General features: G+C 56.5%; 1 protein-coding gene across 1 annotated transcript in view; it reads left to right on the plus strand.

Moving 5' to 3' along the window:
* The first annotated feature begins 20,249 nt into the window (after positions 1 to 20,249).
* The window catches only part of LOC138066518 (otoferlin-like), a 180,560-nt gene continuing 176,305 nt past the window's right edge, over positions 20,250 to 24,504 (plus strand). The window contains 2 exon segments of the mRNA XM_068936384.1: positions 20,250 to 20,283; positions 20,435 to 20,491. Coding sequence (XP_068792485.1) covers positions 20,250 to 20,283; positions 20,435 to 20,491 — 91 coding nt within the window.

Raw genomic sequence — 24,504 nt, forward strand, 5'->3', positions numbered from 1 at the left:
GGCGCCTCTTGGCGCAGCTTGGATGCTCGCCACTAAGGCAGCGCTCTCTTGGGCTGTGCAGGGGCCTCGCGGCAGTGCTGGCAGCCTGGGCAACGGCAGCGTGGACGAGCCCGGAGGTGAGCAGCCCCGGCCCGGAGCGTAGGCGCGCTCGGCAGCGCCTCCCGGCCAAGACAGCCCAGCGCCGCCAGCGCCCACCGCCCTCGGCCCCTGCTGGGGCTCCGCCGACGGGCTGCCCTCGCTCACTGCCTCTCTGCCTCCTCTTCCAGCAGCCTCCTTCCTGCCCACGGTGGACACGCAGGACTGTGCAGCCAGCCGGCAGGCAGGGTAAGCGGAGGCCTGGCCTCCACAGCCCTGGCCAGGCCCACCGCAGGCAAGAGCCCGATGCAGCCCAGAGCCACAGACCTGCGCCTGGCCTGGGCCCCCCAAAGAGCAGGGCATGGCATGGCTAGGGCTGGGGTCGATGCGCGGGATGCCCAGGACATGCCGCATGCCTGCTGCTCACCAACTGGGAAGCCCCTTTGCTCCTTGCCCACTGCTGCAGCCCTGGCCCCAGCGCCCCCTCCGCCCGCACCCTGGCACCCTTTAGCATCTGCTGCCACCAGGGCTTCCCCCTGGGGCACCCAAGGCAGCCTCCTCACCTCCTTTCTCCCTCCCAGGCTCACAAGCGAGGACACCTTGTCCCCTCGCCACCTCCTGCCCACCTCCGAGCCAGACACGGATGGATGGAAGTTGGATGGCCCTCTCCCACTGCCACCACCCTCCATCCTGCTGGACGCTCCCCCAACACCTGCAGCAGTGCTGGGTGAGCTGCTTGTGCCCACAGCCCTCCCGCCATCCCCACCACGCAGGCGGGTCCGCTTTGGGCGCAACCAGACCGTGTTGCTCAGCGAGGAAGGACACGAGCTGCTGGACTGCCTCCCCAAAGCCCCACACCTCGACTGGCCAGCCCACATCCCGCGCCGGTCCATCCTGCACTGTGCCTGGGCACCCGTCCCGCTGGCAGAGGAAGGCACAGTGCGGCCACTTTCGCCCCCCGAGCAGTCCGAGGAGGAAGAGGACGAGGAGCCAGCGTGTGCCACCTCCCTGCAGCGCTGGCCCACCATGCAGCTCTGGAGCCCACCACCGGAGGCGCCCTCCCCTCCCGCTGCAGCCGCCGGCTGCACAGCGGCCCTGGCCTGCCTGCTCTGCCCAGCCTGCCCAGCCTGCCCTGCAGGCGCCTTCAGAGGGCTGCGCAAGGGCCTCCGCAGATGCGCCTCCTTCCTGCGAAGGCCACGACGAGTGCTCAGGAGGCGCCAGGCAAGGGCCAGCTGATTGGGGCCAGCAGCAGGCTCCGCGCCTGGGCAGAGGTGCCAGTAACCAGCGCCCGCGGAGCTAGACGCCTTCGCCACCTCCGGGCCAGCGTCAATAAACCTCTGAGCAAGACTCTGTGGGAGGCGAGAGTGAAACACCATGTGAAGTGCTATGAAGGAGGCGCAGGAATGCTCCCTGAGTCTTAGGAAGCCAGCCGTTCCCCGAACTCAGGCTTTCCTGCTCCTGACAGGGCTGAGTAGAGCAGCAACATGCAAAAACATGTCTCCAGAACAGAAGTTTAAATGCTTAGCTCAGATGAACCATCACATAGGAAACTCACTGTCAGAAGAAGTCCGTGAGATCCTTAGAAAGTGCGGTGGATGTGATCCTGGGGGCGCTCTGGAGCAAGATCTGAATTCCCCTGTGAATGGAGACTATGTAGCCTCCAACAGTGATCTGCAGAAAGAAGTTGTAAAACAGGGGAGAATTGATATCGGTCAGGGGGCTGAGCAGAAAGATTCATCCAAGCCATCACCCTCAGCAGAACAGTGGGAGGATCCTAAAAGGAATGAGCGTTCCAGAGGCCAAGAGGTCTTCCACTTGATCAAACACCCGGGACTAGAAAATTGCTACGCAAGGAAAAGGGGGAGGGCAGATCTTCTGGTTATCGACAAGACTGCCCTGTGTGACAGCCAGCCCAGGATTGGCAGTGAATACCCCTTCCATTTTCGGCACAAGCTGCTGATGCTGGACTACCGTGGAAGGTATCTGGTTTGCCAGGAGCATGGCAAAGCAAAAGAAGGCGTTCTGAGCACTCCGAATGCAACAAGCCTTGGCACTGAGTGCTCAGATAGTGCCTCAGATATGGACAGTGAGTTTTTCAATGCTGAGCGTGAAGAAGGGGATGCCTCTGTTACAGCAGGTCTGACACACACACATGCCATGGACCTCCAGGTGGCGATGTTTCATGGTGCCCATGATTTCACGAGACAGTACATTTCAACAAACCTCGCTTTGTGCCACTTGGTGCTCCCCCTCCTGCTACCAAATCCATGCACCGCACCAAGAGAGTTCCCTCAGCCAAGTTAAAAAGAGCTGGAAAGCCACAGAACAATTGGGAAAGCAGACCACAATTCAGAGGAGCAGACCACAATTCAGAGGCACAAAAACAAACCGATTGATCAGGCAGACACACTCATCGTGTCCTTCCTACGGATCGGGAGTTCTCCTTCCTCTTCCAAGGCTCAGCTCCTGAATGCTCTGCTGACTAAACACAAACACGACACTTTCTTCCATCGACATTGCAAAGGCAGCACCAAAGGCTGTCTTCTAATGACAGGTGTTGTGCAGATCTCTTGGTCCTGTGCCAGTGGCAGTGCTGATGACACTTTTGACGGCTGTGTTGCTTTTTGTAACCTGCATGGAGATGCTAGAGGTCATGAACAACAATTGCCGTTTTTACAGCAGATCTCTTCTGTGAAGGAGGCTCTCAGTTAGCTGAGTCTGACCAGAGTGACAAGAAAGGCATGAACATTGTACGTGACCCGTGGCAGTCTCAAAAGCCTTTGATTTGTCTTTTCACTGAAGAAGAGAATGTTGCATGTGGCCGATCTAGCCAGAATGTAAAAAGAGGTATCCGGAACAGAAACACAGCAGAATTAGTAGAGGAGCTGATAAAAACAATCAGAGACCTACTAGCAAGGTCAAACAACCTCTTAAGGCTTGATGCTTGTCAGGACACAGCTCGCCAACGTGGATTTATTGTGGCTAAAGAGGCAGAAGAGTGTGTGAGAGCCAAAGCAAAGGCAAGAACCTTGGTGGGATTCTTGACAAAGGAGAAATTGTGTTTGAGATCAAGTCACAGCTACTGCCTCTTCAAGGACAACTATGGTACCCATGGTGTAAAAAGGAGAAAGAGCTCCCCCGCTTGCAGGAAAAGAGGAACAAGAACATAGAACATCATGGGAGCCAAACTGAGCCAGAGAAGTGTGCAGGACGAAGAAAGCAACTCGACAGAGCGTTCCCCCTCAAGCAGCTGCTGAAATCAGTCCTCGCTTTTCTCCAGGCACAGGCAAGAGACACCAAGAAATACTTGCTGCAGTGGAGGAAGGTCTTTAGGGATGACCTGTCCTCTGAGCACTTGGAGGAACTTCAGAAAGAGTATCATCAGTGAAGGTATCAAATCCTGGAAATAAAGAAAAGCAAGGAAAAAAACCAGTCTGAAAACAGCATTGATGAATAAGTTAGAAGCCCTCTCCAATGCAGTCAATGATTCATCCATTGGTCTCAAGCGTCTTTTGAGAGAAGTAGGGCAGATTCGTGAAGCTCTAGAATCCTTGAACTCAAAAGATGAATGTTTTTGCAAACTACCTGAAGTGGCAGTCGATCTGATGGTTTCAGGGTATGCCCTTGAAGTGGTGGATGGTGATGCTTCGTCTGTACGGTGACGATGGCTTGGGGCAATCTTTGACAAGTTAATTGAGAAGCTAGGGGAGAGAAGAGCGTTTGTTCTCTCAGTGCTTGGCATCCAGAGCCCGGGGAAGTCAAGCCTGCTGAATGCCATGTTTGGGCTGCAGTGGAACGTCAGTGCGGGGAGAGGCACGCGGGGAGCGTTTGTGCAGCTGCTTCAGGTGGACGAGAAACCCCAAGAGGCCGTGGACTTTGATTACAGGCTGATTGTTGACACGGGAGGACTTTGTGCCATGGAGGTGGCCAATAAGCAGTCACTTAATGATGACAATGAGCTAGCCACCTTTGGCATTGGCATTGGCAACATGACTCTGATCAATATCTTGGGAGAAAATCCTGGAGACATGCAAGATGTCCTTCAGCTAGCTGGGCAGGCTTTTCTCCGCATGAAGCAAGTCAATCTTTCGCCAAGCTGCTGCTTTGTGCACCACAATGTTGGAGAAATAACTGCCCAGGAACAAAACACGCAAGGACAAAGACGCCTGCAGGAAAAGCTGGAGGAAATGGCAGGGACAGCCGCCCAGCCGCCCAGCAGGCATTCTGCCATGTAACCCACAGTCAGTACTTTGCTCACCTCTGGGTGGCAAGGAAACCCACCCAGGGCCCCACCCAACCCCACACACAGCCAGCACGTGCAGCAGTTAAAGAGCACAATTCTCCAAGCTGCCAAGAAGGGATCGCAGGGCACTATTTCAAGGCTCTCGAGCTTGAAAGTTCGTATGAGTGACTTGTGGAAGGCTCTGCTGAATGAAAAGTTTGTTTTCCCTTTCCAAAACACTCGGGAAGTTGCCGCAGACAACAGCTTAGGAACAACCGACAGCCAGTGGACCTGGCAGCTGGGGAGCCACATCCTAGACTTGCAAATGAAATGGAACAATCGGATTAGAAAGGGAGACGTTCCGCATGTGACCTGAAGAAGCCTTATGGAGGAAGTGCAAGATAAATATGAGACCCTCTGGAAAGGCTTGGAACCGTATTTCAGGGAAGATGACGCCAGTGGGCTTTTGATTCAGCGGAAAGCAAGCATTGAAAATCAACCGCAAGATCTGAGAGAAGCACTTGTGGAAGAGACACAGAGAAAGTCTGCCGAGTTCATTGAACGGGAGAAGAATCCGAGCAAAGGGCATCAGAAGAAGCCAGAATGTGAACACGAGCTTGTCAAGAGAAGGCAACTGGTGGCTTTGTCGCTAAAGAAGGAAGAGCTGCATGAAGAAAAGCTGAGGCAACACTTGGCTAGCCTCTGGAAACAATGGCTCTACAAAGTATCTTCCAGTGCACCTCCTCCTGCAGAACCAAACATAAACCTCCCTGGTGAGACCACTCTGCTGGAACATTTCAAGCAAGAGCCAAACAGAGAGGAAGAAATAAAATGCTTCTTGCCAAAGGATGCATTTCCCATGGCATCCCTTGCAGGCAGTGCAAGAGATCATTGCTGCTGGAAGCTGCATTTCATTTCATCCCTTTGTATTTCAGATGCTAGTCGTACTTCCCAACACATGTATACAATAAACTCGCGGGCTAGCCTTCTGGTCAGGGTGTCTCCTGGTGCTGGGCTTGTGGCGGGGGTGCCGAGGGGATCTGGGCATTGTGTTGGGGGTGCTGGTCTTGTCGTGGGGGGTGCAGAGGGGAGTTGGTCCTTGTGTTGGGGGTGCTGGTCTTTGTTTTGAGGTGCAGAGGGGATCTGGACCTTGTGTTGGGGGTGCAGAGGGGATCTGGGTGTTGTTGTGGGGGTGCTTAGAGGAGGTGGGCCTTGTGTTGGGGGTGCTGGTCTTGTCATGGGGGTGCAGAGGGGATCAGGGCCTTGTTTTTGGGGTGCTGGTCTTTGTTCTGGGGTGCAGAGGGGATCTGGGCATTGTGTTGGGGGTGCTGAGGGGATTTGGGTGTTGTTGTGGGGGTGCTTAGAGGAGGTGGGCCTTGTTTTTGGGGTGCTGGGCCTTGTTTTGGGAGTGCTGGGCTTGTCATGGGGGTGCTGAGGGGATCAGGGCATTGTGTTGGGGGTGCTGGGCATTGTGTAGGGTTTGCTGGGCTTGTTATGGGGGTGCAGAGGGGATCTGGGTCTTGTTTTGGGGGTGCTTAGAGGACGTGGGCCTTGTGTTGGGGGTGCTGGGCTTGTCGTGGGGGTCCTGAGTGGTCATGGTGTTGTGTTGGGGGTGGTGGGCGTTGTTTTGGGAGAACTAGGCTTGTTTTCAGGGTGCTTAGGGGATCTGGGCCTTGTTTTCGGGGTACTGAGGGGATCTGGGCGTTGTTTTGGTGGTGCTGGGCCTTGTCATGGGGGTGTTGAGGGAATCTAGGCCTTTTTTTGGGGGTGCGGAGAGGGTTCCGGAGCACTGGACCAGGTTGCCCAGAGAGGTTGTGGAGTCTCCTTCCCTGGAGATATTCAAAAGCCGCCTGGCCCAATCCTGGGCAATATGCTCCAGAGGACCCTGGCTGAGCAGGGGCGTTGGACTCCAGGATCTCCGGAGGTCCCTTCCAACCTCCACCATTCTCTGAGCCTGTGATTCTGTGAAATGTTAAGGCTAAAATTTTAACACTCACATCCCAGAAGTTTTCTTTTCCTTTCTTCTCAGAATTGGTTCCCATCGATGGTCGAGCCCATCACACATCTTCCACAATCACCTGTAATGTGCTCATGTAGTGTTCCAATGCTATAGGTCATATGGTTGCTATAGGGGTTGGTTCACCTAGTTGATTTAAACCAGTTGAGGGAATGGTTAGAACGTACAGCTAGCAATCTGGTTTTGGAGCTAAGGAAAGGTTTTGCACATTGAGTGACTACTCCCCAAATTACAGCTTGGTTGCCACTGCCCACGCACACAGGGAGCCCCATTCCCCTTGGGATCATTCCAGTTAATATGAAAGAGAGAATCAACCGTATCTGGAATAATACCAATGGTGCGTCTATATGATTGGGGCCTGGGCATACAAGTCTCAAACTCCCATCTCTCCATCATATGTCTAGCAAGCCATGAATCTTCCACAAGACTTGAACTGGAGGAATGCGTGGGATCAAAACTGTCATGTCACCTGGGGGAGTGAACCAGACACCGTGCGTAGGGCCTACGAAATAGATGGCTCAGTGTTACAGTGGGGACAACAAACAATTGTACTCGGGACCTGAGAGGACCGCTCCCTGAGAGAGACCTGCCCAATCAAAGCTATTTCCAAGCAGGTGGTCATGAAGGGAGCACTGCCCTTCAGGAAAAAGCCTTTGCGCAGCTGCGCTATTACCAGAACGGAGCAGCTTCACGACCGCATCACACAGCTCATCAGCCTCCCCATCGACACAAAGGAACAGGAGCCAATGCATGACAACCAAAGTTGCATTCATGACAGACTGCATGAAATAGGAAAACAGGTGGACTCGGCAGCCAGGAACTCCACATATGTCTTCACTCATGGATACAGAAGACATTCAGCAGTGTCTCTAGGCAAAGTGCAGAAGGCTTTCACAAGAGCAAACAACCCCACTTTCTACCTGCGGGGCCAGAGAGAAGACTTCTTCACAAGTTTCCACATGTCCTGCCAAGCAGTGCCCTCTATCACAGCAGTTGCTGATTTTTTTTATGTGACGAGCTTTCAGGAGCTCTTTGACAGGCAGTGTCTGTGAAGACTGCTCTTGATATAGCCTGGGAAAGGAGCTCTAACTCTCCAGCTTTCAGTGGCCATCGATCTCAACTAGAAACGGCTATTCTCCTGTCTCTTGCGGAGGAAGAGAATTGTGAGAAGTTCAGGCAGCACATTCATTTCCCCCAACATGTTTTAGAAGGTTTCGTTGAGAAGTGTGTTAACAACTATTGCTTAGACAAGAACAATTCAAGGCTGAAGAACTTGTTCCATGTTTCCCTGAATTCATTCCAGACTCTTGTTGCTGCTGCTAGCTTTGCGCCTACAACTCCAGTTGTCCAAGAGAACTGTGGCAATGTCTCCCTGTGGCTAGAGGAATTTGGGAGCAGACTTGGAGCTAATTCTGAACTTCCCAGAAGTCATCTGAAAAGCATTGAGCATCAAGAAAGAAAGGAGCTAGAGCTCCTGGAGGAGGCAATGAGTAAAGCTCTGGCCCCTGTGCTAGCAAACCTGAAACAGGCATTTTCCATGCCTCATCTGAAAGCTTGGAACTGGAAACCTCATACAATCGGAGTTGAAGGGCTGCACGGCTGCTGGAAGCAATGCCCATTCTGCAGCGCTCTTTGCACAGACACAATACGTGCTCCTGATGGGGACCACAGTGTTCACTTCCATCGCCCTCAAGTCCTCAATGGTAGCCAGTGGGTTAGAAGAAATCAGTTGGTCCCTGCCCTTTGCTCCAGTCTTGTAGCAAGTCACTGTTGCCTTGTGCTTGAGGATAACAAGGAAGCTGCCTATACAAAGTCTAGAGAAGCAGGAGCAGCTTCTGCCAGTTGGGGCCTCACGCCAGAAAGCTCCCCGCAGGCATGCTGCAAATGGCTTGTGTGCCGTTTCCGCTCACAATTGCAACAAGATTGCTGTGCACAATTGGAGGGCACAGCAGCAACCCGTCCAGAAGGGGAAAAGTGCCCAAAGGAAGAACGAGCCACGGGCTCGGCATGGGCTTGTCAGGGACGACTCTGGGCTTTGGTTGGGCTTTGTGCTGGCGGGAGCTGTGTTGGGGCTGGCCTTGGTGGGCTGCGCCTTGTTGGGGTTTGGGTGAGAGCAGCGTCAGGTGGGGCCTGGGGGTGCCCTGGCAGACCAGGTGTGTGGAAGTGATGTCACCATGGCATCACAATGCCGGGGTCTTTCTGGAGGTGGGGCTGGGGGAAGTGCCGCTGTCACTTTGCCTGCGAGCGAGCGAGCGAGCGAGTGTGCGAGCGAGTGCGCGAGCAGGTGGAGAGCGTGGTGTTGAGCTGGGGCGAAGGAGCGAGGCAGCGGGGTAAGAGCTGGCTCCTTCCGTCTCTCTGCAGTCTCTCCTCCCCTCGGGGCACTCTCCCTGGCTTTGTCGCCCCCCCAGCGCCCACCACGCGCTGCACGCTCCCTCGGTGGGCACAAGTGCCACAATCAGGCAAACGTCCCCGCCGCGAAGCCCAGCCACGCTCGGGCACCATTCTGCGCCCTTGCTGCTCACGACCCGGTGTCCCCGCATCACACGTGGGAAAGCAGCCGCGGGAGCGGGCAGCCAGGCAAGGCCGACGGAGTGAGGGCACCGTGCCCTGCTTTTTGCAGAGTTGCTCTCGGCGGCCTTTGGCTCTTCTCCTGGTGGCAGATTGACGCTGTCGATCTTGGGGTGCGGAGGAGCGTGCACAGGGTGAGCCGCAGAGCAGAGCGGAGCGGTCAGGGTCGGGGGAGGTTGGTGGAGGGGCGTTGGAGGGGCGGTGGGGAGCAGGGCTTTGGGGGCTGCTGGTCTGCCTTGGTCGGGGAGGGGGAGGGTGGCTGCAAGGGGCGGCGTGCTCAGAGGTGGGTGCTGTGTTTTGGGTGGCACTCTTGGAGCAGGACGTGGAGGCGGAGCGCTGAGCAGGCTGCACGCTCGCGGCGTGCTTCCGGTGGCGACATGGAGCCTCGGAGGCTGAGCGTCGTGGGCGAGTTTGTGGTGCTGAGCCTCTTTGTGGTGTGCCTGGCCCACATGCCCTCGGTCGTCAACGTCTTCACAATCCTGTGCATAGCGGTGGTGTTGGTGCCGGCGGGGAAAAGGCCCTGGCCCAAGGTAGGAGTCAGCCTGGGCATGGCCCCGAGCTGGCGCGGGCAGCGAGAGGGCTGAGGCCGCGGCAGCACCTGCAGCAAGGGCAGCCTGACGGTGCTGCGTGCAAGCCTGCCTGCAGCCTCAGCTCTGCGTGCCCCGCGCAGCCCTTCCGCGAGCAGGGCGCCTCTTGGCGCAGCTTGGATGCTCGCCACTAAGGCAGCGCTCTCTTGGGCTGTGCAGGGGCCTCGCGGCAGTGCTGGCAGCCTGGGCAACGGCAGCGTGGACGAGCCCGGAGGTGAGCAGCCCCGGCCCGGAGCGTAGGCGCGCTCGGCAGCGCCTCCCGGCCAAGACAGCCCAGCGCCGCCAGCGCCCACCGCCCTCGGCCCCTGCTGGGGCTCCGCCGACGGGCTGCCCTCGCTCACTGCCTCTCTGCCTCCTCTTCCAGCAGCCTCCTTCCTGCCCACGGTGCAGACGCAGGACTGTGCAGCCAGCCGGCAGGCAGGGTAAGCGGAGGCCTGGCCTCCACAGCCCTGGCCAGGCCCACCGCAGGCAAGAGCCCGATGCAGCCCAGAGCCACAGACCTGCGCCTGGCCTGGGCCCCCCAAAGAGCAGGGCATGGCATGGCTAGGGCTGGGGTCGATGCGCGGGATGCCCAGGACATGCCGCATGCCTGCTGCTCACCAACTGGGAAGCCCCTTTGCTCCTTGCCCACTGCTGCAGCCCTGGCCCCAGCGCCCCCTCCGCCCGCACCCTGCCACCCTTTAGCATCTGCTGCCACCAGGGCTTCCCCCTGGGGCACCCAAGGCAGCCTCCTCACCTCCTTTCTCCCTCCCAGGCTCACAAGCGAGGACACCTTGCCCCCTCGCCACCTCCTGCCCACCTCCGAGCCAGACACGGATGGATGGAAGTTGGATGGCCCTCTCCCACTGCCACCACCCTCCATCCTGCTGGACGCTCCCCCAACACCTGCAGCAGTGCTGGGTGAGCTGCTTGTGCCCACAGCCCTCCCGCCATCCCCACCACGCAGGCGGGTCCGCTTTGGGCGCAACCAGACCGTGTTGCTCAGCGAGGAAGGACACGAGCTGCTGGACTGCCTCCCCAAAGCCCCACACCTCGACTGGCCAGCCCACATCCCGCGCCGGTCCATCCTGCACTGTGCCTGGGCACCCGTCCCGCTGGCAGGGGAAGGCACAGTGCGGCCACTTTTGCCCCCCGAGCAGTCCGAGGAGGAAGAGGACGAGGAGCCAGCGTGTGCCACCTCCCTGCAGCGCTGGCCCACCATGCAGCTCTGGAGCCCACCACCAGAGGCGCCCTCCCCTCCCGCTGCAGCCGCCGGCTGCACAGCGGCCCTGGCCTGCCTGCTCTGCCCAGCCTGCCCAGCCTGCCCTGCAGGCGCCTTCAGAGGGCTGCGCAAGGGCCTCCGCAGATGCGCCTCCTTCCTGCGAGGGCCACGGCGAGTGCTGAGGAGGCGCCAGGCAAGGGCCAGCTGATTGGGGCCAGCAGCAGGCTCCGCGCCTGGGCAGACGTGCCAGTAACCAGCGCCCGCGGAGCTAGACGCCTTCGCCACCTCCGGGCCAGCGTCAATAAACCTCTGAGCAAGACTCTGCGGGAGGCGAGAGTGAAACACCATGTGAAGTGAAAAGAAGGCGGCGCAGGAATGCTCCCTGAGTCTTAGGAAGCCAGCCGTTCCCCGAACTCAGGCTTTCCTGCTCCTGACAGGGCTGAGTAGAGCAGCAACATGCAAAAACATGTCTCCAGAACAGAAGTTTAAATGCTTAGCTCAGATGAACCATCACATAGGAAACTGGCTGTCAGAAGAAGTCCGTGAGATCCTTAGAAAGTGCGGTGGATGTGATCCTGGGGGCGCTCTGGAGCAAGATCTGAATTCCCCTGTGAATGGAGACTATGTAGCCTCCAACAGTGATCTGCAGAAAGAAGTTGTAAAACAGGGGAGAATTGATATCGGTCAGGGGGCTGAGCAGAAAGATTCATCCAAGCCATCACCCTCAGCAGAACAGTGGGAGGATCCTAAAAGGAATGAGCGTTCCAGAGGCCAAGAGGTCTTCCACTTGATCAAACACCCGGGACTAGAAAATTGCTACGCAAGGAAAAGGGGGAGGGCAGATCTTCTGGTTATCGACAAGACTGCCCTGTGTGACAGCCAGCCCAGGATTGGCAGTGAATACCCCTTCCATTTTCGGCACAAGCTGCTGATGCTGGACTACCGTGGAAGGTATCTGGTTTGCCCGGAGCATGGCAAAGCAAAAGAAGGCGTTCTGAGCACTCCGAATGCAACAAGCCTTGGCACTGAGTGCTCAGATAGTGCCTCAGATATTGACAGTGAGTTTTTCAATGCTGAGCGTGAAGAAGGGGATGCCTCTGTTACAGCAGGTCTGACACACACACATGCCATGGACCTCCAGGTGGCGATGTTTCATGGTGCCCATGATTTCACGAGACAGTACATTTCAACAAACCTCGCTTTGTGCCACTTGGCGCTCCCCCTCCTGCTACCAAATCCATGCACCGCACCAAGAGAGTTCCCTCAGCCAAGTTAAAAAGAGCTGGAAAGCCACAGAACAATTGGGAAAGCAGACCACAATTCAGAGGAGCAGACCACAACTCAGAGGCACAAAAACAAACCGATTGATCAGGCAGACACACTCATCGTGTCCTTCATACGGATCGGGAGTTCTCCTTCCTCTTCCAAGGCTCAGCTCCTGAATGCTCTGCCGACTAAACACAAACACGACACTTTCTTCCATCGACATTGCAAAGGCAGCACCAAAGGCTGTCTTCTAATGACAGGTGTTGTGCAGATCTCTTGGTCCTGTGCCAGTGGCAGTGCTGATGACACTTTTGACGGCTGTGTTGCTTTTTGTAACCTGCATGGAGATGCTAGAGGTCATGAACAACAATTGCCGTTTTTACAGCAGATCTCTTCTGTGAAGGAGGCTCTCAGTTAGCTGAGTCTGACCAGAGTGACAAGAAAGGCATGAACATTGTACGTGACCCGTGGCAGTCTCAAAAGCCTTTGATTTGTCTTTTCACTGAAGAAGAGAATGTTGCATGTGGCCGATCTAGCCAGAATGTAAAAAGAGGTATCCAGAACAGAAACACAGCAGAATTAGTAGAGGAGCTGATAAAAACAATCAGAGACCTACTAGCAAGGTCAAACAACCTTTTAAGGCTTGATGCTTGTCAGGACACAGCTCGCCAACGTGGATTTATTGTGGCTAAAGAGGCAGAAGAGTGTGTGAGAGCCAAAGCAAAGGCAAGAACCTTGGTGGGATTCTTGACAAAGGAGAAATTGTGTTTGAGATCAAATCACAGCTACTGCCTCTTCAAGGACAACTATGGTACCCATGGTGTAAAAAGGAGAAAGAGCTCCCCCGCTTGCAGGAAAAGAGGAACAAGAACATAGAACATCATGGGAGCCAAACTGAGCCAGAGAAGTGTGCAGGACGAAGAAAGCAACTCGACAGAGCGTTCCCCCTCAAGCAGCTGATGAAATCAGTCCTTGCTTTTCTCCAGGCACAGGCAAGAGACACCAAGAAATACTTGCTGCAGTGGAGGAAGGTCTTTAGGGATGACCTGTCCTCTGAGCACTTGGAGGAACTTCAGAAAGAGTATCATCAGTGAAGGTATCAAATCCTGGAAATAAAGAAAAGCAAGGAAAAAAACCAGTCTGAAAACAGCATTGATGAATAAGTTAGAAGCCCTCTCCAATGCAGTCAATGATTCATCCATTGGTCTCAAACGTCTTTTGAGAGAAGTAGGGCAGATTCGTGAAGCTCTAGAATCCTTGAACTCAAAAGATGAATGTTTTTGCAAACTACCTGAAGTGGCAGTCGATCTGATGGTTTCAGGGTATGCCCTTGAAGTGGTGGATGGTGATGCTTCGTCTGTACGGTGACGATGGCTTGGGGCAATCTTTGACAAGTTAATTGAGAAGCTAGGGGAGAGAAGAGCGTTTGTTCTCTCAGTGCTTGGCATCCAGAGCCCGGGGAAGTCAAGCCTGCTGAATGCCATGTTTGGGCTGCAGTGGAACGTCAGTGCGGGGAGAGGCACGCGGGGAGCGTTTGTGCAGCTGCTTCAGGTGGACGAGAAACCCCAAGAGGCCGTGGACTTTGATTACAGGCTGATTGTTGACACGGGAGGACTTTGTGCCATGGAGGTGGCCAATAAGCAGTCACTTAATGATGACAATGAGCTAGCCACCTTTGGCATTGGCATTGGCAACATGACTCTGATCAATATCTTGGGAGAAAATCCTGGAGACATGCAAGATGTCCTTCAGCTAGCTGGGCAGGCTTTTCTCCGCATGAAGCAAGTCAATCTTTCGCCAAGCTGCTGCTTTGTGCACCACAATGTTGGAGAAATAACTGCCCAGGAACAAAACATGCAAGGACAAAGACGCCTGCAGGAAAAGCTGGAGGAAATGGCAGGGACAGCCGCCCAGCCGCCCAGCAGGCATTCTGCCATGTAACCCACAGTCAGTACTTTGCTCACCTCTGGGTGGCAAGGAAACCCACCCAGGGCCCCACCCAACCCCACACACAGCCAGCACGTGCAGCAGTTAAAGAGCACAATTCTCCAAGCTGCCAAGAAGGGATCGCAGGGCTCTATTTCAAGGCTCTCGAGCTTGAAAGTTCGTATGAGTGACTTGTGGAAGGCTCTGCTGAATGAAAAGTTTGTTTTCCCTTTCCAAAACACTCGGGAAGTTGCCGCAGACAACAGCTTAGGAACAACCGACAGCCAGTGGACCTGGCAGCTGGGGAGCCACATCCTAGACTTGCAAATGAAATGGAACAATCGGATTAGAAAGGGAGACGTTCCGCATGTGACCTGAAGAAGCCTTATGGAGGAAGTGCAAGATAAATATGAGACCCTCTGGAAAGGCTTGGAACCGTATTTCAGGGAAGATGACGCCAGTGGGCTTTTGATTCAGCGGAAAGCAAGCATTGAAAATCAACCGCAAGATCTGAGAGAAGCACTTGTGGAAGAGACACAGAGAAAGTCTGCCGAGTTCATTGAACGGGAGAAGAATCCGAGCAAAGGGCATCAGAAGAAGCCAGAATGTGAACACGAGCTTGTCAAGAGAAGGCAACTGGTGGCTTTGTCGCTAAAGAAGGAAGAGCTGCATGAAGAAAAGCTGCGGCAACACTTGGCTAGCCTCTGGAAACAATGGCTCTACAAAGTATCTTCCAGTGCACCTCCTCCTGCAGAACCAAACATAAACCTCCCTAGTGAGACCACTCTGCTGGAACATTTCAAGCAAGAGCCAAACAGAGAGGAAGAAATAAAATGCTTCTTGCCAAAGGATGCATTTCCCATGGCATCCCTTGCAGGCAGTGCAAGAGATCATTGCTGCTGGAAGCTGCATTTCATTTCATCCCTTTGTATTTCAGATGCTAGTCGTACTTCCCAAAACATGTATACAATAAACTCGCGGGCTAGCCTTCTGGTCAGGGTGTCTCCTGGTGCTGGGCTTGTGGCGGGGGTGCCGAGGGGATCTGGGCGTTGTGTTGGGGGTGCTGGTCTTGTCGTGGGGGGTGCAGAGGGGAGTTGGTCCTTGTGTTGGGGGTGCTGGTCTTTGTTTTGAGGTGCAGAGGGGATCTGGACCTTGTGTTGGGGGTGCAGAGGGGATCTGGGTGTTGTTGTGGGGGTGCTTAGAGGAGATGGGCCTTGTGTTGGGGGAGCTGTGTTTGTTGTGGAGGTGCAGAGGGGATCAGGGCCTTGTTTTTGGGGTGCTGGGCCTTGTTTTGGGAGTGCTGGGGTTGTCGTGGGGGTGCTGAGGGGATCAGGGCATTGTGTTGGGGGTGCTGGGCATTGTGTAGGGTTTGCTGGGCTTGTTATGGGGGTGCAGAGGGGATCTGGGTCTTGTTTTGGGGGTGCTTATAGGACGTGGGCCTTTTTTTGGGGGTGCTGGGCTTGTCGTGGGGGTCCTGAGTGGTCATGGTGTTGTGTTGGGGGTGGTGGGCGTTGTTTTGGGAGAATTAGGCTTGTTTTTGGGGTGCTTAGGGGATCTGGGCCTTGTTTTCGGGGTACTGAGGGGATCTGGGCGTTGTTTTGGCGGTGCTGGGCCTTGTCATGGGGGTGTTGAGGGAATCTAGGCCTTTTTTTGGGGGTGCGGAGAGGGTTCCGGAGCACTGGACCAGGTTGCCCAGAGAGGTTGTGGAGTCTCCTTCCCTGGAGATATTCAAAAGCCGCCTGGCCCAATCCTGGGCAATATGCTCCAGAGGACCCTGGCTGAGCAGGGGCGTTGGACTCCAGGATCTTCGGAGGTCCCTTCCAACCTCCACCATTCTCTGAGCCTGTGATTCTGTGAAATGTTAAGGCTAAAATTTTAACACTCACATCCCAGAAGTTTTCTTTTCCTTTCTTCTCAGAATTGGTTCCCGTCGATGGTCGAGCCCATCACACACCTTCCACAATCGCCTGTAATGTGCTCATGTAGTGTTCCAATGCTATAGGTCCTATGGATTGGCATGGGGTTGGTTCACCTAGTTGATTTAAACCAGTTGAGGGAATGGTTAGAACGTACAGCTAGCAATCTGGTTTTGGAGCTAAGGAAAGGTTTTGCACATTGAGTGACTACTCCCCAAATTACAGCTTGGTTGCCACTGCCCACGCACACAGGGAGCCCCATTCCCATTTCACCCCAGAAAGCTCCCCGCAGGCATGCTGCAAATGGCTTGTGTGCCGTTTCCGCTCACAATTGCAACAAGATTGCTGTGCACAATTGGAGGGCAAAGGAGCAACCCCTCCAGAAGGGGAAAAGTGCCCAAAGACAGATGTGATCTCTGAGCTGGAACAGCTATCCCCTCCACATAGCATCTCCCAGCGCCAAAACGGTCTGCAATGGCAATGGCCTGAATGTATTGGCATCCCTTGCCAGCAGTCCAAGAGATCATTGCTGCTGGAAGCTGCATTTCATTTCATGCCTTTGTATTTCAGTTGCTAGTCTTACTCTGGGAAACATGTATACAATCACCTCAAGGGCTAGCCTTCTGCAAAGAACCCAAACAATAGCCAACAGCAGAAGCAGCAAGATACACACCTAGATAATACCATGGCCTGTACATCACATCTGTGATTTTCTTCTCCTCTCCATAAGTGGGTTCACTTCTGGAGAGTGTTCAACTTCTGGACTCCATGAAGCAGAGTCTCTGCTGAAGTCTGTGCTTTTAAATTCCAACTGGACTGATAGGATCCCCTCATCTGATGGCCTCGGGAACAAACACGTCACGGAATGTCACCCTTCACCAAGTCTCTCTCTTGTGTTTGATCCTGTGGCTCTGCTCTGTCTGTAACACATGTTCCCACGTTCATAGCTCTGTACCAGCAACAAGCAGTAAAAGGGGCCTGTTGCCTGCTCTCGCTTCCTGACGTTCTCCTTGTATGTGGGAAGCATCGTGCGGGTGCTGGCGGGGAGGTTGTGGGGAGAGAAAGTGCCAGGTGCCTTTGGGAAGGTCTTCCGCAGGAGCCAGGCCTGAAGCCCCCTTACGAAGCCTTGCTGCAGAGTGCAGGCGTCTCCTGCTGAGCCTGGCAAGAGCTGGTCGCACTCTCCTGTGGCAAGTCAGGTCCAGTACGCTCGTCTGCACGGGCAGGACTGGAGGCTGTTGTCCCAAGAGGGCCACCTCTCCCTCCTGGCTCAGCTGGTGCACATAGAGATTTGCACGGCTCCTGCCACAGACGCGCAGAGATTGAAGCAATGTGGGATGAGGGCCAGGGTGCATACAAGGTGTGAAAAGCAGCAGAGCGGCTGCAACGCTAGTCAGGGTCTCTCCTGGTGCTGGGCTTGTCATGGGGGTGCTGAGGGGATCTGGGCGTTGTGTTGGGGGTTCTGGGCTTGTCGTGGGGGTGGAGAGGGGACGTGGGCCTTGTGTTTGGGGTGCAGGGCCTGTTGTGGGGGTCCTGAGTAGTCAGGGCGTTGTTTTGGGGGTGCTGGGACTTGTTTTGGGAGAGCTAGGCTTGTTTTGGGGTGCTGAGGGGACCTAGGCATTGTTTTGGGAGTGCTGGAGATATCTGGGCCTTGTATTGGGGGTGCTGGACTTTTCATGAGGGTGCTGAGGGGATCTGGGCATTGTGTTGTGGGTACCGGGCTTGTCGTGGTGCTTAGGGGATCTAGGCCTTGTGTTGGGCGTCCTGAGAGTATTGGGGCCTTTTTCTGGGGGTGCTGGGTCTTGTTTTAGGGGTGCTGGTCTTGTCATTGGGGTGCTGAGGGGATCTGGGCTGTGGTTTTGGGGTGCTGGGCATTGCTTTTGGGGGTGCTGGGCATTGTGTTGGAGGTGCGGGGCTTTTTTGGGGGGTGCGGAGGGGATCTGGGCCTGGTTTTAGGAGCGCTGAGGGTATCTGGGGCTTTTATTGGAAATGCTGGTCTTGTCATGGGGACGTTGAGGGGATTTGGGCCTTGTATTGGGAGTGCTGGGCTTTGTGTTGGGGGTTCTGATGGGATCTGTGTCTTTTTTTGGGGGTGGTGAGGGGATCTGGGCCTTGTGTTAGTAGAGCTGAGGGGATCTTGGCCTTGTTTTGTGAGTGGTGGGTCTTGTTTTGCACGTGCTGAGGCGATCTGGGCATTGTTTTGGGGGTGCTGGGCCTTGCTGTGGGGGTGCTGAGGGGATATGTTGGGGGTGCGGGGCTTGTGTTGTGGGTGCTGAGGAGATCTGGGCATTTTGTTGGGGGGCTGGGCTTATGGTGGTGCTGAGGGGATCTGGGCCTTGTGTTGGGGGTGCTGGGCTTGTTTTGGGAGTGCTGAGGGGATCTGGGCCTTGTATTGGGGAGAGCTGGGCTTGTCGTGGGTGTGCTGAGGAGAGCTAGGTCTTGCACTGGGGGTGCTGGGCCTTGTTTTGGGAGTGCAGAGGGGATCTGGGCCTTGTATTGGGGGTGCGGGGCTTGTCATGGGGGTGCTGAACGGGATCTGGGCCTTATGTTTGGGAGTGCTGGGCCTTGTTTTGGGGTGCTGGGCCTTGTTTTTGGAGTTCTGGGCTTTGTTGTGGGGGTGCTGAGGGGATCTGGGCCTTGTGTTGGGCGTTCCTGAGGGGATCTGGGCATTGTATTGGGGGTCAGGGCGCATACAAGGTGTGAAAAGCAGCAGAGCGGCTGCAACGCTAGTCAGGCTCTCTCCTGGTGCTGGAGACAGTGGGGTGGGGGGACAAGCGGCAGGTCCTCGTCCCAGGAGCTGCCCAAGACGTGGGCACTCGTCGTGGCGCCAAGGGGAGAAGCCATCTGGCAAGCAGCGCCCAGGAGGCCGTACCGGGGCGGTCCGGCTGGATTTCCTGCCACAGACAGCTCTCGCCACGCCAGCCAGAAACGCAGCAGCCTCCACCGCAGCCTTCTCCATCGCCAATTGTTATTGGAGCGGCTCTTGGAGGGGCAAGGGGGAAAGGATTCCCCACATTTTCACTTTTTTTTGGGGGGGGGGGGTGGCACATTTCCTTTCTGATTTGCAACTATTTCTTTTTTTTTTCTCCCTGTCTTTTGGCAGATGGAGGGTGGTGGTTGCCCATATTTGAGCAGCTTGTGTGCAGGTTTTTAAAATGTATTTCCCGAGGAAGTTTTTTACAGCCTTGAAACTCTCCAGGTTTTTTTCCAGCAGTTTTTTTTTTTTGTCTTTTTCTTCTTCCTCCCCCACAAGCAATCACCCATAGGGGTCATTTATTTACTTACACACTGTGGGTTTTATTTATTTACCCATGGGAAGGTGGCTGGGTTGGGGTTTGGCTGTTCTTTGTTTTTCAGCAGATCCCCCTTTCCCCTCACCCCCCCCAGCCATTTCCTTGGGGCGTTCCTGATTAATTTTCACTCGGGGGTTACGGAGTCAGGCGCAGGGGCAGGGGGTGGGATGCCCTCTCCCCCCGAGCAGCTGGTTGTGGCTCCATTACTCCTTTTCTCCGGAGCCCGTTTTCTCTGGGCATTTCCTCACTCCCTGCTGGCCCGGGGAAGCTTCTAGAAGGTGCCGGAGCAACAGCTGCGGTAGGAGCCTCCTGATTGGCGGGTGTGGGAGTGTTAGCTGTGTCCTGATTGGCGGGTTGTGGATGGCAGCGTGGGGCGGGGAGTGAAGCCTTGTCTGTCCCTGCTGAGGGGATCTGGGGGTTGTGGGGGGGTGCGGGGGGGATCTGGGGGTTGGGGGCGCTGGGGGTGTTTTGGGGGCAGAGAGGCGGGAGGCAGGGCAAGGGGAGGCCTTGGCTGCAGAGGTCTGCCCCTGCGGCAGGTGCTGGAATGGGGAGGGCACTAGTGTGTGCCTGTGGCCTGGGCAGGTGCCGCAGGAGCGGGGGGAGGCGCAGGCCGGGGCAGAGCAGGATGCAGCCCAGAGGCAGAGAGGTGGGCATGGCCGTGCTGAGCTGCCGAGGCCAAGAGAGGATTGTGGTGGGGGGGTGCTGAGAAGAGGGCAACAGCAATATGTGCACTGCACAGGCAGAGCCGGCTCCGTTGTGCTGACAACCAGGCGGTGTTGGTGAGCAATGAAGGCCATGAGCTGCTGGACTGCCTCCCAAAAGTTGCACACACAGAGTGGCCGGCGCACGTGAGACATCGCCAGTGCATCGTGCAGAAGCCTCCAGAGGCCCAGAGGGCAAACTGGGCATGAGGTGCAAGCTGCCTCGGCCCTCAGGTGCCCAACGGGACAGGGCCTGCGAGATTGCTGGTGGGGCGCTGCTGGCGCATCGGAGGCTCGAAGGCATCATCTTGGGCTGCTGCAGAAGGGCAGGTGAGAGGCAAGTGGGGGACGGAGCAGGCGCAGAGGCGGCAAGAGGTGGAGAGCAAGGGCTTGCCTGAGAAGAAGCAAGGGGCTGCTGCTCATGCAAAAGAGCCAGCAGCACACTCGTGCTGCACTAGTGCGAGAGCTTTGCCGAGGACAATGAGGCAGAGAGAGAGGAAGGAGGAGGCTGGAGGTGAGCAACCGCATGCAAGAGTGAGTGCGGCACTGTGCAGCTGGTCGCAGCAAGAAATCGCCGCCGCTGCCGGCACCCACATGCCTCTGGCGCAGGCAAGGCTTGGCAGAGGAGCTGCCCTCGCTCACTCTGTGTGTGCCTCTTCTTGCAGCAGCCTGTGTGGTGCACAAGGAAGCGGAGGAGGAGTGTGCAGAAGGCAGGAGGCAGGGTAGGCAGAGAGGCCTTGGCTGCAGGGCATCAGGCTGTGCGAGAGACCGTGATGCGGGGGGCTCCCTGAATGTGTGCCTGTGGGCCTTGCAGCTGCGGCGTGGCCCTGGGGAGACTGAGGGCAGGATGGAGCCCAGAGGCAGAGAGGTGCTCATGGCGTGGCTGAGGTGCAGAGGCCAAGGAGGGGATGGGTGTTGGGAGTGCTGAAGAGCAGGCAATGGCTTAGGGAGGGCCAGGGTAAATGGAAAGGCTGCCGCAGAGCTGCCCGAAAGGCTGCCTGGTGCTGAGACACAGCCCAGGCGCCCGGTGCAGGTGTGTCTGCAGGGCCCCTCTGTGCGGCAAGGCTGGGTGCCTTTGGGGCCTGCCTGGTGCAGGGGTGCCTGCTCAGGGGCAAAAGGGAGCCCTGAGGGAGGGTTGTCACCTGCTTTCTGCCTCCCAGGTGGAGCAAAGAGACATTGGGCAGCATGCGAGTGCCCCCATGCTGCCTATGGAAGATGCCCAGGTAGTGCTGGCTCTTGCCTGGCCAACAGCAGCCCCTGGCAGTGGCTCTGGTGGCTCTCAGCTAGGCAGGAGTGCTGAGGCAGAGGTGTGGTGGCATGCCACTCAGAGGGGAAGGCAGAGCTGTGACTGTGTCGCTGCGTGTGCTGCCAAGGGGCTGTGGGCAAGAGGAGCGGCCACAAGCCTTGTGCCTTGTTGTGACCCAGGTGAGCTGCAGCTCCAAGCATCTGCGGAGTTCTCCAGAGGCGGAGACAGGAACAATCGGGAAGCTGCATGAGCCATGGCATACGCAGTGGTGGAGGGCGTGCGGGCTGCCTGCTGGGGGGTGAGTAGCCCCATTTCAAGAGGCTGCAGCTGAGGCTTTCAAGGAGCCAGCGACACAGTCTCTGCACTCCCAACACAACACCCAGATCCCCTCAGGACGCCGATAAGCCCAGCACCCCGAAAACAACGCCCAGAACCCCTCAGCACCCCCAACACACCGCCCAGATCTCCCCGGAACAAGGCCCAGATCCCCTCCGCACCCCCACTAAAAAAAGACCCAGCACCCGAAATACAAGCCCAGATCCCCTCTCCACCTCCATGACAGCTCCAGATCGCTGCTGCAAGCCGAGCACAAGGCCCACCACCCCCAACACAATGCCCAGATCTCCTCTGCACCACGGAAAAAAGGCCCAGCACGTCGAAAATAAGGACAGATTCCCTCAGCACCCCCACTACAAGCCCAGCACCTCCAAAACAAGGCCAGATCCCCTCAGCAACCCCTACCACAAGCCCTGCACCCCCAACGCAATGCCCCGATCCCCTCAGCAACCCCAAAACAAGGCCCAGATCCCCTCAGCACCCCCAAAACAAGGCCCAACAGCTCCAACACAACGCCCAGCTCCACTCTGCACTTCCACAAAAAGCCCAGCAGCCTGCATGACAAGCCAAGCACCTCGAAAACAAGCACCCCCAACACAATGCCCCGATCCCCTCAGCACCCCCACAACAGGGCCCAGATCCCCTCAGCAAACCCATTCCAAGACCAGCTCCCCCGACACAAAGCCCAGATCCCCTCAGAACCCTGACCACAAGCCCAGCACCCCCAACACAATGCCCAGATTTCCTCTGCACCACGGAAAAAAGGCCCAGCACCTCGAAAACAAAGCCAGATCCCTTCAGCACCCCCACTACAAGCCCCGCACCTCCAAAACAACGCCCTGATCACCTCAGCACCCCACCACACGCCCTGCACCCCCAACGCAATGCCCAGATCCCCTCAGCAACCCCATAACAAGGCCCAGATCCCCTCAGCAAACCCATTACAAGACCAGCTCCCCCGACACAAGGCCCACATCCCCTCTGCACCCCCACAAAAAGCCCAGATCCCCTGCAAAACAAGCCCAGCACCTCGAAAACAAGCCCCATATTCCCTCAGCAGCCCCACAACAATGCCCAGATCCTCTCTGCACCCCAAAAACAAGGCCAGCACCCCCAAAACAAGGCCAGCACCTTGAAAACAAGCCCCAGATCCCCTCAGGACCCCCACAAACAGGCCCAGATCCGGTCAGCACCACCGACACATAGCCCAGATCCCCTAGGCACTCCCACACGCCCAACAAACCAAAAACACAGCCTAAATCACCTCAGCATCCCCACCACAAGCCCAGCACTCCAAAAACAACGCGCAGCACCCCCAAAACAACGCTCGGATCCCCTCTGCACCCCCACCACAAGCCCAGCACCCCCAACACAATGCCCCAGATCCCCTCTGCACCCCCAACGCAATGCCCAGATCCCCTCAGCACCCCTACCACAAGCCCAGCACCCCCAATACAATGCCCCGATCCCCTCAGCACCCCCACCAGAAGCCCCGCACCTCCAACACAATGCCCCAGATCCCCTCAGAACCCCAAAACAAGGCCCAGATCCCCTCAGCAAACCCATGACAAGACCAGCTCCCCCGACACAAGGCCCACATCCCCTCAGCACCCCCAAAACAAGGCCCAGCAACTCCAACACAACGCCCAGCTCCCCTCTGCACTTCCACAAAAAGCCCAGCAGCCTGCATGACAAGCCCAGCACCTCAAAACAAGCCCCATATTCCCTCAGCACCCCCACAAGAAGGTCCAGATCCCCTCAGCACCCCCATGACAAGCCCAGATGCCCTCTGCACTCCCACAAGCCCAACACAACAAACACACAGCCCAGATCCCCTCTGCACCCCCATAACAGGCCCAACACCTCCAATACAAGCCCCAGATCCCCTCCGCACTGGCACAACACGCCCAGCACCCCTAACACAAGCCCAGATCCCCTCAGCACCACTATGACAAGTCCAGCACCCCCAACACAATGCCCAGATCCCCTCTGCGCCCCCACAACAAAGCCCAGCACTTCAAAAACAATGCCCAGATCCCCTCAGCACCCCTAAAACAAAGCCCAGCAACTCCAACACAACGCCCAGCTCCCCTCTGCACTTCCACAAAAAGCCCAGCAGCCTGCATGACAAGCCCAGCACCTCAAAACAAGCCCCATATTCCCTCAGCACCCCCACAAGAAGGTCCGGATCCCCTCAGCACCCCCATGACAAGCCCAGATGCCCTCTGCACTCCCACAAGCCCAACACAACAAACACACAGCCCAGATCCCCTCTGCACACCCATAACAGGCCCAACACCTCCAATACAAGCCCCAGATCCCCTCAGCACTCACACAACACGCCCAGCACCCCCAACACAATGCCCAGATCTCCTCTACACCACGGAAAAAAAGGCCCCGCACCTCGAAAACATGGCCAGATCCCCTCAGCACCCCCACTACAAGCCCCGCACCTCCAAAACAATGCCCCGGATCACCTCAGCAGCCCCACCACAACGCCCAGATCCCCTCTGCACCCCCAACGCAATGCCCAGATCCCCTCAGCACCCCTACCCCAAGCCCAGCACCCCCAACACAATGCCCCGATCCCCTCAGCACCCCTACCACAAGCCCTGCACCCCCAACACAATGCCCCAGATCCACTCAGAACCCCAAAACAAGGCCCATATCCCCTCAGCAAACCCATTACAAGACCAGCTCCCCCGACACAAGGCCCACATCCCCTCAGCACCCCCAAAACAAGGCCCAGCAACTCCAACACATCGCCCAGCTCCCCTCTGCACTTCCACAAAAAGCCCAGCAGCCTGCATGACAAGCCCAGCACCTCAAAACAAGCCCCATATTCCCTCAGCACCCCAACAAGAAGGTCCAAATCCCCTCAGCACCCCCATGACAAGCCCAGATGCCCTCTGCACTCCCACAAGCCCAACACAACAAACACACAGCCCAGATCCCCTCAGCACCCCCACCACAAGCCCAGCACCCCCAACACAACGCCCAGATCCCGTTCAGTACCCTCATGACAAGACCAGCACCCCCAACACAACACCCAGCTCCACTGAGCAGCCCGAAAACAAGCCTCGCACCCCCAACACAACACCCAGATCCCCCAAAACTAGGCCCAGCACCTCCAACACAATGCCCAGCTCCCCT

This window comes from Struthio camelus, chromosome 3 (assembly GCF_040807025.1).
Source record: "Struthio camelus isolate bStrCam1 chromosome 3, bStrCam1.hap1, whole genome shotgun sequence".
In the NCBI taxonomy this organism is placed as follows: Eukaryota; Metazoa; Chordata; class Aves; order Struthioniformes; family Struthionidae; genus Struthio; species Struthio camelus.